Raw genomic sequence first — 15,756 nt, forward strand, 5'->3', positions numbered from 1 at the left:
TTCTTTAAGGAATTCTGCAGGTATTTTGCTGTTATTTAAGTGATATTTATGACTGGAGATTTCATTCCCGTCGTTGAAGGGATTAATCTGAAACCTGCACATGACCTGCTGCCACCTTTATGTCCTGTTGTTGCTGGTCATAATGATATGCCTCATCAGTGTACGTCTCTAAAGGTAAACAAACTGGAAATGGCTCCCTGTCTTCATATTTTCTATACAAACTAAATATTTAGCTCAAAACTAATTATTTAATTAAGATGCAAATTCGCTGTCTAACTGGAAGTGCACTACCAAAACAAAAGCCCAAAGTAAATATTTTGGAGCTAAATATTCAACTTGCTAAATATTTAGCTTGCTAATAAAATATTTAGTTTGAAACTGACATTTAAATGAATAATATAGTGAAAGAATAACAACCATTTTTTCCTCTTACATCAGGGTAATTAACCCAAATGCTGATAAATGCAGCTGATTGTTTGATCAAAACGAACAAGACAAACTTTGAACAGGAGCTACTAGAGAGGACAAAGATATTTAACATCTAGAATCACATTTAAAAAAACAACAACTACAAACTGTTTAAGCTAAGCGCCTGCAGTGCATGTATATATGTTTGTATATCATGTCCACTTTCCTTTAATAGAATGTGATCGTTCACCAGTTTCAGGAGCTGCCGGCAGCCTATTTTAGGCTCATCAGTGTTATCTGAGACTCAAGCTTACTCTGGGCATCGTGATGTTTTTTACACCAGCTTAGAGCTGCGTGCTTCCAGCAGCCGGGTTCCTTCACACGCAGCAGCTCATTAATTCGTTTCATCTCAGGAACACCAGAGGTATGTCCCGACACGCTGGCCCCGACCATAATGAGGCCACTTTAACCCCGAGCTGAGGGAAGCAGTCAGCCAGGCGAATATCTTCTGAAAGTAGGTCAGAATATGGAGAAGAGGCCCAACAATTAAAACGTGAATAAGCAATAAATTCCAATGAAAGTTTGAATTCATTTGTAGAGAAACTGAGCTATGGGAGAGAATTAGGGCGGCTGGGAAAAAAACCAGATTTTTATTTTCTCAAAACTCTGTCTTTAAACTCTGAATTCTGACTTTATTTAATCTCAGAATTAACTATTTTTAGGAATTTAAACTAAATTCTGACTTAGAATTTATTTATTTTTTCTTCAAATTTACTTTTTTCTTAATTTTAAACTCACAATTCTGACACTTTTCTCAAAATTCTGTCTTTAATCTCTGAATTCTGACTTTTCCCCCTCAAATTTAACTATTTAAAAAAAATTAAACTCAGAATTTTGACGTTTTTCCAAATTGACTTTTTTCTTAGAAATTTAAACTAATAATTCTGACTTTAAACCCAGAGTTAAAGTCAGAATTTTCCTTCAGTGGCACTAATGCTCTTCCATACAACTCGCCCTGTTTCCTTCACATCCTAAACAGCCGGCGGGATTCGGTCCGGTGTGATTGTGGCACTAAAGCCTTGCCTGACAGCTCTGAGCGACCATCACGCTTCACCTAATTTGTCAGATTTTTTTTTTCTTCCTTTTGTAAACATGCTCTCATCACTCGGATGGCGGTTGATGGGATGTTTTCTGCTGCATGCCAGTAGCTGTTCTTACTTGTGTTTGGGATGTTGGCAAACAGAGTATGAAGTGTAACGTAGTAAGAAATAAATTACACACATGACATCGGGCATATCCTATATCTGCAGCTGCAGCAGGTGAAAGTTTCCAGTATTCATTTGGTAGTGGTGGATTTAGACAAAGCCCACACTGACAACTTAAAATGCAAAATTATGCCAAATAATTTCTGAGACATTTATTAGTAGCATGAGTTAGAATTGTACACGGGCCCAAGTGCATTCAATCAAAGCAGGTTTGAGAGCTAATCTGCAACTTTAGACTCGCGTCTCATTACATACAAACCTGCACCAACTGCCAAATATGGTAGTTTGTGCACTTCAGCTAATGCGCTTATAGCAGAGCTGACTTTTCATTTAGCATGTTTGCTAACTTTGAAAACATTTAGTCTCTTAGCTTCACATTAGTTAATTTTTCCAGATAATTTTTTTGTGAACTTTCAGCTGACTAAAGTTTCACATCTGTGTTAATGTTTTGGTTATAAAGTGTCAAGGATTCTTTAAGTAGTTAGACATTTATGGTCATCTCAGTGATTAGCACATTTCAGTTAATCCACCAATGGGCTAATGGCATGGCTAATTTTTCAGCTCGCATGCTAGTGTTTTGGCTAACTTTGTAATTAGCAGTGGGGCCACATTTCAGATATTATGCTAATAGTAAAGCTAATGTTTTGTTTAACATTTGGCTAATTTTGAAAACATTTAGACTTTTAGTGTTCTATTTTTTGCAGTTTTGCAGTATATTTTCAGTTGAATTATGTTCCATATCTTTGAAGTTTGTTAATTCTTAAGTAGTTACAAATTTACATTTATCCCAGTGGTGGGCACAGTTTAGCTAATCTGCTAATATTGGAGTTAATTTTTGCTTTCTTTCAGAAAGTTGGTGCACTTAGCTTCCCTAAAATTTATTTTTCTGGATAAACATTAAACACAAATTTACTTGGCTGTGTTGTAAACTTTTTCAGATGAATAAAATTTGGCTTGTGTGTTGATGTTTTGATTATAAAGTGTGAAGAATTGTTCAAACAATTAATCTTAGTGGTAGGCACACTTCCGCTCACCCACTAATATGCTAATGCCAGAGCTAATTTTTCTTTTAGCATTTTTACTAACTAACATTTAGTGCGCTTGGCTCCCCTGAAATACATTTTTCCAGCCAAATTTTAAAGTGCTAATTTACTTGTATTGTTTTGTAAACTTTCAATAGATTAAAGTTTGACATTTGTGTTGAAGTTTTGGTTATAAAATGTCAAGAATTCTTCAAGTATCTTGAGATGGGTGAATATTGTTTACATCTACTAAAAATAGAAAAATACAAGCTAAATGGTAAATGTTAAGTGTCACACCAGGTTTAGAGAAAAGATTTCTTAAGCAAATTCTTCATTTTCAAACTTCTACATGTGAAATGCAGCTGATCCATTCCTCATTTGACTATTTTGGGACTGAAATGTGATCCTATATTTTGCCATTTGATATCTTTAAACTTGTCTGTGTGTTCATTAGACATGAAACTGAATGACTGGAACAAAATAAAGCAAGTAATCTGGATTTTTGATGTCTTGGTGAAGCTGAATATTTATGCCTGAAGAGCAACTTGTGACAGAAGCATTCACAACTGTCTCCTCAGTCATTTCAGTGTCAGACACAGAGACTCCTTTGGTCAAAAATAACGCCAAAGAAAAGCATTTTTGTGTAATGGAAGCTCTTCTTTCGTTTGTACGTCTGGTATAAGTTTTCTTCTGTCTTCCTGCTTCCGAACGGCATGTTGATCATCGTGGTTGTCACTTGTTCAATGAGTTTCTCAGCTTTTTATGTTTCCTAAGGCATGTCTCCTGGACTGTAACGAACTGCCGTGTTGAAAAGTACTCCATGTCCAGACATCAATCAGGGAGGTAGAAGAAGGATGGAAATGGTACAAATGTTAGAGGTGGAGAGTCGAGCAGATATCCAAGAACTGAGTTCCAGTAACGGGAAAGACAGCGGATACTTGAAAACCATTAAATTAGTCAACTTAAAATCAATGATTTCTCTGTGATGTGGATATTTGACCTAAACATTGACATGAATGATTGCTCATTTGGGCAATGATGGATCACTAACCCTGTCATACACATTAACTTGCAGCATTCTTTCTGGTTAAAGTGAGTTTTCGATGGGAAAACAACCTGCCTCTAGCCAGCTCCAGTCTGAAGATCAAGTGCTCAAGAAGTTCTCAGGTGTCAGTTTCAGATTTATGCCTTACTTCAGCCTTTTATAGAGATTTGATATTCCAGAAGTTATTTGTCACGTCTTTCCAAGCACCCAAAATAAATTGCTTGCTGTCTGGCAAAGGGAGGGTCGAGTCTCAGTTTTGGTTGTGACAACCTGTCATGTCATCGTGAGTGCTGTCGCTCCTGCTGCTCTTGCTCTCCAGAGCCAGCAGTGATCTCAGCTCTGAGAGTTTCCTCTCCCAATGGATCCCAAAGGTGCCTGCTGTTTGGACTCTGCATGGAGCAAAAACTCTTGATTCACATCGTCTGGGCTCAGAAGTGACTTTTGCGATGTATTTGGAGAACTCTGAGCAGGGGAAAGTTGGTGGAGAGGGGGAGCTTCCTGCTGGAGCGATTCTCTCTGGACAATGTGTCGTTTCTAAAGTAACAGGAGTTGCAGGTTTGAGCAGCTCTTCAAAGGGAAGTGAGCTGGACATAAAGGCCCTTGTGGGATACACAGAGCAGAGTGTCAGCGGAGGAATGGACCCTCCTCCTTTTTGCAACATGAATGCACCGCAGACTCAACTCTGCAAGGATTGTGAAGGACCTGCTGAGAGCTTTGAGGAATATTCTTCAAGCAATGGGCATTTTGAACCGGACGGTGCCCTTGAAGACACTGAGTGTGCAGGGTTAAGCCAACTATATCATGAATGTCCTCAACACTGTGAGTGTTTTAAAGCTTGCAAGTCCTCTGAGCATTGTGCTAATCATAGCTTAGCCTCTAAAAGTAGCCTTTGCTGTGAACACTGCCCAGAACACCTCCTATTATTTCAGCAATGTAAGCCCTCTGATCAACAGTCGGACTCTTCTGATTATGAGCCAGATGAATCGGAAGTGAACTCTGACAGTTTTGGAGAGTCCGAAATGCCTGGTTTTGTGTCCGAGTGCACAGAAAACCTGAAGCTGCCTCTGGATCATCAGTGTGAGGACTCTGACTCGGAACAGGACAGATCAACTGAGGATTCGGAGCAGAACTTCACCCAAAACATCTCTGACTCCATGGACTCTTTAACTTGTGCTGCTAACTTCTCTGAATACGATGAAAGTCAGGACAATGACTGTGATGAAGAGGAGGAGAGCTACGATCATAACGAGATGGAGGTCACTGATGAAGAGTCCACGTTGTCAGAGGACACACCTGGTGACCCCTGTGAAAGTGACGGAGCAGAGGAAAACATTGAGCAAACCTCTACAGGCGATGCCTCTGAAGATGTTGACGAGTTGCATGGAGACGATTCAGAGGACGAGTCAAGTCAACATGGCAACTTTGAATCCTGCGCCGAGGAAGACCTGTCCTCCGACGACTCAAAATCCTTCAAGACTTGTCTTGACAACAGTTTTCCTTCTGATCCCTGCTCAGATTCATCCGAGGAATCCGACAAAGCAGCTCAGGATGATTCAAGTGACGAGCCGATGCAGTGGGAATCCTTCGAAGAGAATGAAGCAGAAAAACAACCGAGCGTCGAGAAGAGTAGCGAGGAGGAGGATAAAAAGAAAACTTCTGCCGTTGACACAGTTATTGAGGACTACTTTGATTTATTTGATAGAGCAGACTGCTCTGGACAGGCATTTGCACAAAAGCAGAATTACATCTCCTGTTTTGATGGGGGCGACGTTCACCATCACCTCCATCTTGAACAGGAAGCTCTGAAACAAAGCATCAAAACTGCTCACAAAGAGGAGACTACAGAGGCGATCAAAGAACAGGAGAAAGATGTGCGTACTGAAGAAGCAACTGAAATAAACACCCAAGAAAAGGATGAACGTTGTGAAGATTCAGAGGAGGAAGACCTGAACCAGAGAGACTCCGGATCTTGTGGTTTAGAGAACTGGACCCTAAAATCAGAATCGAGTTCAACAAAAGATGAAGTTGAAGATAATGAGCCATTTGGTCTTTATCCAGAGTACTACCAGGACTCTGAAGATGATGAAATGTATTATGATGATGAAGCCTGGGGATACGATGGGCAAATTTCTGATGATTACGACGAAGAACCCGAGTACTACCTGGACTCCTTCAGAGCGGAGAGCACGTTTGCACCGTGTGCCCAAGAAATCTCTGTGGAGGGAGATGTTTGTGAAGACAAAGACTCTGTTGGTGAAGACACTGACTCAGAAGGTGAAGTTAAGTCCAAACCCCTCACTGAGACGACCTCTGATTTTAAAGACGATAAGAATCCAGATGCTGAACCGGATGGCTTCTCTGCGTCGTCAGAGATGGAGCCTTATTGGACACTCACCGACGAAGAGCAAGCCAGAGAGCGTTTTCCTGCAGGTGTTGAGGATTACTATGCATATCAGATTAGAAGCATTCAGTCTTCAGATGCACAACCCTTGACCAGATTTATTCTGGACAGCAGGTCTTCTGATGGAAAAGCTGATGATGATGAAGGACCGGAGGATGTCGAGGAGTCATCAACCGTGTTAGGAATTAATGTCCTTGAATTAACCCATAAAGAGCAAAGTCTAGAACCTGAAAATGAGCTGCAGGGAATCTCAGACCTTGCACCTCATCTGGGTGTCATTCATAACGTTGCTTCAAAACATGAGGCCACAGCAAGCCGGGATTCAGAGGAAGAGCAGAGTGACGATGAATCCGTAGAGAACTGTGAATGTGAATACTGCATCCCACTGACACAGCAGGTAAAATATGTGTCATATTTACTACTTTTTAGATCCTCTGATAAACCCAGAGTCATTTAAGACGGAGTGTCAGCATCGGTATCCTGCTCCACATGGTCATTAGGGTCACATACAACCTGTTTGGTCATACCAGTTTGTTTTTAGCATGAGGAATCCAGAGTCACTGAGCACTTGTTGAAGGACAAGATATGATGTTGTGATACTGACATTCTGTATCAACATGGCAGCAGCTGCCGCATCAAGTCTCTTGTAACCACTCACAGAAACACCACAACACATCTAAGGCTGTTAAGTACCTGAAACGGCTCATCGGGAGCCGTTTCAAGTTGCATAGTTCAAAATATGAAGCAATAATTTGGGTTATTTAGCTTAGAAAAAAATTAGGGTTAATTTTTCAAAGTCGTATTTTCACCAAGTTCAGTCATTTATAAACGTCAGTTTCAAAATAAATACTTATTTAGCAAGCCAAGTATTTAGTTTGAAACTAAATATTTAGTTTCAAACTAAATACTTGGTGTGAAGCTAGTTGGCAAGCTAAATATTTGGTTTTAAGCTAAATATTTAATTAGCAAGCTAAATATTTGATTTGAAGTAAAATAATGTAGTTAGCAAGTCAAATGTTTAGTTTGAAACTAAATATTTAGTTGGCAAACAAATAGTGTGAAGCTAGTTGGCAAGCTAAATCTTTGGTTTTGAGCTAAATATTTAATTAGCAAGTCAAATATTTAGTTTGAACCCAAGTATTAGTTTAGAAAACCACATAGTTTAAAACTAGTTGACTAGCTAAATATTTGCCATGAAGGTAAATATTTAGGTGGAAATCCAAATATTTAGCTTGAACCAGATTTAGCTTTACAAACTAAACCTAGAGCCAGCTTTTATTTTGAAAGTCCGCTTACCGGCTTATAGCTCAACATAAGCTCTGAGCTAAAGCTAAGTATTTAGTCTGGAGTTAGTTAACTTATTCACTAAATATTTAAGTAGGTAAAATATTTAGTTTGAAACTGACAATTATAAACGAGATGATGTTCTATAATTTTTTTTTTTGTTAAGCTAATAAGATTGTTGTTAATTTTTCTCTACGTAACGTCACAAACGGCACTCCGTATCAGGAGGCTTGGTTGCTGCTTTTCATGTTCAAAGTCAAACTCTTACCGTTTCCCATGTTTGAGCTTCAGGCGCCAAAGCTCTGCTTGTCTGCAGGTTCCAGTGAAACCACTGCTCTCCCAGTCGGCATCAGACGATCCAGCTAAGATCTGTGTCGTCATTGATTTGGATGAAACTCTGGTGCACAGTTCATTTAAGGTAAGCTGCCCGGCGGGAGCCTCTTTCTCAGTCAGGCTGACAGCAGATATTACAGTCAATGGAATTGACAGACTCTGAACTGTTAGTTGGCAATAAAGTTAATTCTGAAATAGTTTCGTTTACGCTGAATGCCATAAGTTGCTCTGAACATCCTAGGCAAACGCAGCGGGGCGCTCTTCATGTGATTCCACTAAACGTTTCATTTAAGATGAAGAACTTAGCGCTGCCAGACAGAAAAACAGAGACTGACCAACATTTCCAATGTGCTCTGCATCGCAGCTGCTTTTCTGACTGCATTTAAAACTGATGCCTTTCATAACAAATACATTTCTATTCACACATTTTTTTCATTTGTACGGTTTTCCTCATATTTAATTTTTGACCTTTTTTAGATGAAAAATATACAAAACTATTCAGATTCTTTGATTTCTCACAACAAAAATTCCCAGAAATAGTTTGGTCTTTAAATTTGAATGAGACATTTTACACATAAATACCACTGATTACCTCATGTTTTTACATTGGTAATTAAAATGGATGTGTTTTATACATTTCGATTCTTTTAGTGGCTGCAGTGGGCGGAAGAAGCTAATGCTAACATGGTAAATCATGCAGTAAGCGGCGCGTGCGTCCTCCCTCTGGTCACAGGCTGACCTTACAGATTGTCACTGTGCAGACAAGATTATTCTCTTAACTCCATGTTTTATATAAAACTGATACTAAAACTCAGTATTGGCTTCATCACACATCACTGAGAGAGAAGTTCTTAACATTTGTCCCCAGAGTCGCAAACGTAAAATATGGATTTAAATGCAAAACTGCAAAATTAAATGAATGAAATCGGTTAAAGTAACAAATAAACTGTTAAAAATTTACTGATGGGTATTTTTCCTTTTGAACCTTCATTAAAAGAACCAAAGACAACGTATATGAATTTTATGACCAAGCTTTTGCAAAAGGAGAAGACTCAGCAAGCTGCTCCTCCAAGCCGTTCATTGAGCGTCTGAAGAACTTTGGTTACAGCTTGTCTTTTATTATCAAGCAGAAACAGGGAGGATAGCTAAAGAAGACAACAGAGATAATTTATTACTGCACACAGGCAGTTTCTAAGATAGGGAGTATTCCGGTTTATAAGGAGGCACCTGTGAAAACGTAATTTAAGGCCTGAGAAACACACAGTTAACTGTTTCACATGAAGACAAACAGGCAGATGGGGCCTCCAGGTCACACAGAAGAAAGAGAACACTTTAAACTGAACATTAGACTGAATATGAACTAAAGTAATAACAAAATGATTATACCAAAAAATCTCTAACATTTACCTATATACAGCTGAAACAAAATGAAATATTAGAAAACTAAAATAAATGAAAAAATGTGTTCCACTGGCAGATTATTTTATGTATAGGAAATAAAAAGTCTAATTTTAAATTAAATGATCTGCCAATGATTTTCAAATCATTAGTAAGAAGTTATTAAATCAAGATCCCATATCTTGCAAATTAGTTTTGTATTTTATGAAGTGTCATAAGAAAATGGACCAAAAATACTTTTGTTTTTGCAGTGTGTAAGAAAAATTGTAAAATTATCTACAGAAAATACAAATAAGTCTGCAAATACTTTATAACATTTTAAATAAGACAAAATTAACATGTTAATGTTTACTGACTAGTGAAATGACCAGAGGAAGTGATGAGTTGTGCTCGGTGTGCAGCTCTTGGTTCGCGCTGCCGGGTAGATCAGTTTCCGTTTCGCTGCTCCTTCCTAAGAGGAGCCGGTGGAGAGGAGTTCACACGTCTGTCTGCAGAAACCAGAGGCTGGTTAGGTAAGCGTGAGCTGAACCGCGGCGGCCATGTTGGAAATGACGACTACCTGACTCACGTGTCGATGCGTCTCTGGTTGGCGGGATTTCTACCATCCTGAAAATCAGTTCAGATGAAAAGACGTAAAGGAGAACATTATAGTCATTAAACTCAGGGACTCTGCATACGGAAGACCATTTCTGCCATGAAATAACGGTCCAATAGGAAGCCGTAATTATGAGTTTTCAATTAGTAATTAAGTTTTAAAGTTATATTTACCAGGATCAAAGTTATGCTTTTTGAAAGACTTTTCATTTTTCAGGTACGACTTTAAAAACAGAAAAATGACTTAAAAACTTTAGTTGACTTTTATTCTCATAATTGACTTTAAAACTCAAATTTATGATAAAATTCAGAAATGTATTTTATTTTCAATTAACTTTACTCATATTTATGACTTTAAAAGTCACATTTATGACTTTTATTCTCATAATTATTACTTTTATTATTGTATTTATGACTTTAAAACTCAGAAATATCACACTGGAGCTTAAAATTCTGACTTTTATTCTCATTATTCTGACTTTGAAAATTGCAATGACTTAAAGAAAAGCATCTGATCCTGTGGCATCCACACCTTAAGTTGTTATAATAACCTGATGCTGCACTGTGCACACTCTCTGTCAGCGCTGATGAAGATTCTCTCACCTCAGCATGCTGATCGCTTGGAGTTTTAGATGTGTGGCTAAATAATGTCTGAAATTATGATTGATGCATTTATAAAATACATCTTCAAGTTTCATTAATGATTAACTTTATTTGGAAAAGAATTTATCAACTGAGTAGAGAAGCGTTAACGTGGTTTTATGCAGATTGTCTTTAATAACCCACTGTTGACACTTTTCACCGTTACAGAACCATAACCGTAATTCAACAACAATAATAAATGTGATGCCAGAAAGAAAATAGTTGCTGATATTTTAAAACTACTAGAGAAAATGAACAAAATATGTAATTTTTACTTGCTTCTATTTCATTTGGCTCATATATTTTAACATTTTGCCAACATGACACAACAATAAATGGTATTACATCAAATCTAGTTTATTTTTTATTACTTTTTTTTATGACATTAACTATTTCTAATTAATTCAGACTGGCAGCTTTCAGTATTAATTTGTTTTATGTCTGTTTTTCATGTTTTTTAGGAAAATTTGCTGCCGAACCATTTAAAGCAGAACTTGATCTAACAGGGTATCCAATATGCAAACTAATTAAATTACATCACAGCGTCGCCACTCGAGCCCCGCGCCTTATATAGCTCCTCTTCCAGTGATTCAACATCCGAGATGCATAATTCAGATGCTGAGAGTTCACCCAGTAAATCATTTTATTTTTTTTAGCTTCGCCTCCTTGTATCTCTGATGTTTTACTAATTGAATATCACGACTCAAATGGGTTTTTAAAGTTGTAACTGATATGTTTCTTGTCTGTTTTCTGTCTCCACAGCCTTTGAACAATGCAGACTTTATCATTCCAGTGGAAATTGAAGGGATTGTTCACCAGGTAGGAACTTAAATCATTTCATTATGGATGAACAATTTGAGTTTAAAAATCCTTAAAATGGATTTTGATTTGGCTCCGATTTGAATGCAAACCTCCTACTTTTCCTAAATAATGGGGTGAATCGTGGCTTTGCCAGCTGCTTTCGAAGCTGCTGCTCCCTGCAGAGCTGAAGCTCTTTATATTGATGGCTCCCGGCTGCAGGTTCCTATTTCAGGCCCGATAAAATAAGGAGAGCCTGCTAGGCTTCTCAGAAATACCCGCCATCAATCTCAATCTGTATCACATCTTATCCCCAGATCAGCCTGACATGCTATAGCTGCTAGCCGCGATTAGCTCTTCTAGCTGACTGAGGCTTTACTTTCCAAAAAACAACAAAATTCAATCCTGTGAAGTTTTGGGTAGCAACTAGTTACCTGAGTAATGAAAAATTACTTCAGTGAATGCTTTTTATTTTTTCTGGATACTAACTGTGATTAACTTCACTTTTAAAATATATATATTTTTTACATCTTTGTTAAAACTGTTGCCATGTTTAATATGAGACAGATAATCTGTGAAAACGTCGATCTCCCAGAGCTGCTACTGAAGAAATGCACCAAAACAACCAATCAGAGCCAGGAGGCAGGTCTTAGCGCTGTCAATCATGCTCATATATTTGCTACTAAACGTGTTGATGGTGGAGAGATGGCTTACCGTTAAAGGAAATCTGCTTATCTGCCATCATCTGTGGCTATGCTAACTAGCATTAGCATTCTAGCTGCAGCCTAGCAGAAAGAAATCATCACACAGAGATGATTTACAGCGGTAAGACCCGCCTCCTGGCTCTGATTGGTTGTTTCTAGATTCTCTCATTCTGCACAGGGTGACAGTTTCAGCAAATATGAAAACAGAATATTTTTTATAAAAATGAAATACAGCAGCTTTAATGAAGAAAAATCTTGTTTTGACCAAAAATTCACCAAACACACCTACAGTTTGTTAAAATTTTATAAGTTGGAAAAGGAACTGATTTGTAAAAAAATTATTATGCCTGATTTTTGTTATTTTATAATTATATTAATTTTGATTTTGCATATAACTTTACATTTTGCCATTTTTAAATACCATATGATTGTTTTTACCAGTTAAAGCTGGGTAGCCTCAACACCGAATACGTTTGTACTCTTGAGTACTTTCTTGGGTATTTTTTTTTACTGAAACAGTTTAAATCTGTTGAAGTAGTGGTACTTTTAAAGGCCTGGGTCTGTTTCAAGTACTCCAGGATCGGCTTGTAAAAGTGGGGAAAGCCTATTCTGGATGACTTGGTTCAGAAACATGGCTGCCAGCATCTTACAGTTAAATAAGGAAATTCATTTAGAAGAATAACACAATTTCTATAAAATTACAACTTTATCTTCCTTCTACAGTTGAGTTTGTTTCCAGTGACTCTTACATTTCTGTGTCCATCAGGTTCATGTGCTGAAGAGGCCGCATGTTGACGAGTTCCTCCAGAGGATGGGAGAAATGTTTGAGTGTGTTTTATTCACCGCGAGTTTATCCAAGGTTTGCTTCCCTAAATCTTCTTAGGTCGTTGTCCTGCTGGCTTGTAACATCTCAGGACCTTTCACCTAAATTCATCTTTGCTTTTACAGTTTAGCTCAAGGTTTAAAATCTTAAATACTATCATAGTTTTGAGCCATATATATAAATATTGAATTATGAAGTGGTAAAGACAGCATTGATGAACTGTTGCTGTTCACAGCACAGAGGCTGTTTAACAGGGAACTTATTAATAAATATGTTTCTTATTTGGACCAGAGGAAAAAGTACAGAGTTTATTTCACCAAAGATCTTCTGTCTTTCACCAGGAACTAAGCACCAATGGGTGTTTGTGAGCACAAAGTCATTTTCCAGCTGTTTTTACTTTTTGTCATTTGTTGATGTCACATTGAAACAAAACCCACTTAATTAGAGCAGCTACTTGGTTTCAGCTGGAAATGATTTGTTTCCTATGCCTGAGTAAAAAAATGACAGGATTTCATTTGCTAATGCAACATGTAGCATTAGCTTGATGTGGCTATAACTAACCACATATTTAGTTATAGAGTTTGACTGACATGACAAACCTGTTTAGGATCCACATTAACATGCAGCAGCTAAACTCCAAAGAAGTAAAACACAGATTGATTATGTGGAGAAAAGTGAGACCGTCACACCAGTACATGGCTTTATGTATAAAGTATTCAGGTGACACGGCTGTTGGGAGGAACGTGTGAGCTTTGGGATAAAAAGGCTCAGCAAATATGAGGAAATGTATCATCAATATGAATGCAAACAGGAAGTAAACACCCAAATCAGTGCAACCATGGATGTTTGTGAGCATAAAGTTTATCAGATCAACATCCGCTCACTTAGCTTGGATGGTTGGCCTTAGCTAGCATTAGCTTGAAGTCACATTTTAGAACCAGAAATATTGAGAGAATTAACTAGATTGACTTGGAGAGAGTGACATCACAATCCGCGTCCTCAGAAAAACGTTTCAGCATCTACATTACCGTAGAGCAGCTAATCCTCTGTAGCTCCAAGATTTATGTGGAGAAAAGCGAGTCTCGCTCACCAGCACATGACTTTATATATAAAGTATTCAGGTGACACAGCCGTTGGGAAGAACAAGTAAGCATTGGATATGAGCAAATATGACATCAACCTGAGCGCTGCTGCCAGAGTTCTGGTGTGCTAAACTATCATTTTCTGCCTCGTTTCCTCCAGTATGCAGATCCTGTGTCCGACCTGTTGGATAAAGGCGGAGCCTTCCAGAGCCGCCTCTTTCGGGAGGCGTGCGTTTACCACAAAGGGAACTACGTTAAAGACCTGAGCCGCTTGGGCAGAGACCTGAACAGAGTGATCATCATAGACAACTCCCCCGCTTCCTACATCTTCCATCCAGACAATGCAGTACGCTGCTCCGGTGACTAAATGCCTAAAGTCTGAACTTTATTTCCCACTAAAATCACGGTTTTAAACCTCCAGGTTCCCGTCGTGTCCTGGTTTGACGACATGTCAGACACCGAGCTTCTCGACCTCATCCCCTTCTTTGAGAGGCTCAGCAAAGTGGACGACATCTACGGCATTCTGAGGAAGAAGAAGGCTTCGAGTTAACCGATGTTCGGGTACGGAGAGCCACCAGCGACTGTCGATTCGGGGCCACGGAGGCTGGCGAGCCGCAGGCTCCATCGCGCTTCCCACTACAAGGACCACGCTTTAAAAAACAACAACAACGCGCATTTAATCTCACAGCGTGTTGGATAAATCCACCAGCTATCATCGGAATGCTTCATGGACTTACCATAGCCTCTGTAGATAACTGGAGAGCAGAGTGTGTGTGTGTGTGTGTTACATGACAGCTGTGACCTTTGTAACTAGATTGTGTGAACAGTTGCGCAGTCCTCTACAAATAGTCCTGGACAAATGAACCACCATTACTCATTTTAATGTCAGTATAATGTAGCATTTGTACAACAGAATTATTAACACGATCACACAGAAAATAAGGCGTCGACGTAATCGCCTTACTAAAAATAACTCTGGGGAGCTGCAGGCGTGAAGTAAACCTTAAACATTCAATACATCTGGATACAAATGTTGATGATTGTTACTTTTGTATATAGAGACTAAAATGTTTTATGATGTTTGAAAAGATATGCACAAAATGTGCAATGCTTGAAAATAAAAAATAATGCTCATTATGCTAAAACCCTGTTTAAATTGCCTGTTCAATACATGTGCTTAAGAAAATCACACCACTAAATCCCACTTTGACCCAGGAGAGAAGATTTTTAATAATTCAGCGATTATTGTAACAAAAATGAATCTTTAAGGTGACAGTTTAGCTTTATTAGCTATCAGTTTGATTAGCTGTTAGCTGTTAGCGTTCTCATTTCTCAATGATTCTCCACTTCTGTCTGCAGCAGGTAAGATACTGACGACTTCACACATGCTGCTGTTTAATACGCTTGAACCTCTGAGCTATTTTATGAAAGAAGATGTTTCTGATTTATGATTAACTAACTCAGTCTAGAATCAGTTTGTGTAAATGTAATTGAACTGTTTTTAGTTTAAAAAAAACAAATGTGACATCCTGTCAAAGAACTTGCATGTTAAAATACTTTTTTACTATTTAGGAAATGCTTGCTTTGATGTGAAGAAACTGACAAATGAGTTATGCTAATGAACACAAACGGGTTTGAAAAGAGAAAATTTAATGTTTTAACTTAAATAATTTAAAAGGCATTTTTAAAATGGAATCTATTACGAGTATCTTTCCATGTCATCATTATTGCACTGTTTACTTTTTGTCATTTTGACAAAAATGACAAAAAGTCATTTTTGTCATTTAGCTATATGACAAAAATGTCATATAGCTAAATGTCTATATGACATTTATAGACATTTAGCTATAATGTCTATATTATAGCTAAATGTCTATTTAGCTATAATATTTAGCTATTTAACTAAATATTATAAAGAAAAAAAGACTGCAACCTCTGCTCGTTTCCCGGAAGCAGA

At 38.0% G+C, this 15,756-nt stretch overlaps 1 protein-coding gene across 1 annotated transcript; it reads left to right on the forward strand.

Moving 5' to 3' along the window:
- Nucleotides 1-3,014: 3,014 nt before the first annotated feature.
- LOC103461890 (uncharacterized) lies at nt 3,015-15,504 on the forward strand. The gene is made up of 6 exons (XM_008404280.3): nt 3,015-6,538; nt 7,742-7,843; nt 11,155-11,211; nt 12,661-12,753; nt 13,960-14,145; nt 14,221-15,504. Exons 1-6 carry the CDS (start codon nt 4,187-4,189, stop codon nt 14,347-14,349), a joined length of 2,919 nt encoding a protein of 972 aa, XP_008402502.2. The 5' UTR covers nt 3,015-4,186; the 3' UTR covers nt 14,350-15,504.
- Nucleotides 15,505-15,756: the final 252 nt, after the last annotated feature.

This window comes from Poecilia reticulata, chromosome 2 (genome assembly GCF_904066995.2).
Source record: "Poecilia reticulata chromosome 2, P_reticulata-male-v2, whole genome shotgun sequence".
Lineage (NCBI taxonomy): Eukaryota > Metazoa > Chordata > Actinopteri > Cyprinodontiformes > Poeciliidae > Poecilia > Poecilia reticulata.

What these genes read in the sequence shown, in the direction of transcription:
- LOC103461890 (XM_008404280.3), top strand. Translation starts at nt 4,187, where the DNA reads ATGTATTTGGAGAACTCTGAGCAGGGGAAAGTTGGTGGAGAGGGGGAG. An exon ending in TGGTGCACAGTTCATTTAAG is followed by an intron (nt 7,844 to 11,154) that starts GTAAGCTGCCCG and finishes CTGTCTCCACAG; the next exon opens with CCTTTGAACAATGCAGACTT. An exon ending in TCTTCCATCCAGACAATGCA is followed by an intron (nt 14,146 to 14,220) that starts GTACGCTGCTCC and finishes TTAAACCTCCAG; the next exon opens with GTTCCCGTCGTGTCCTGGTT.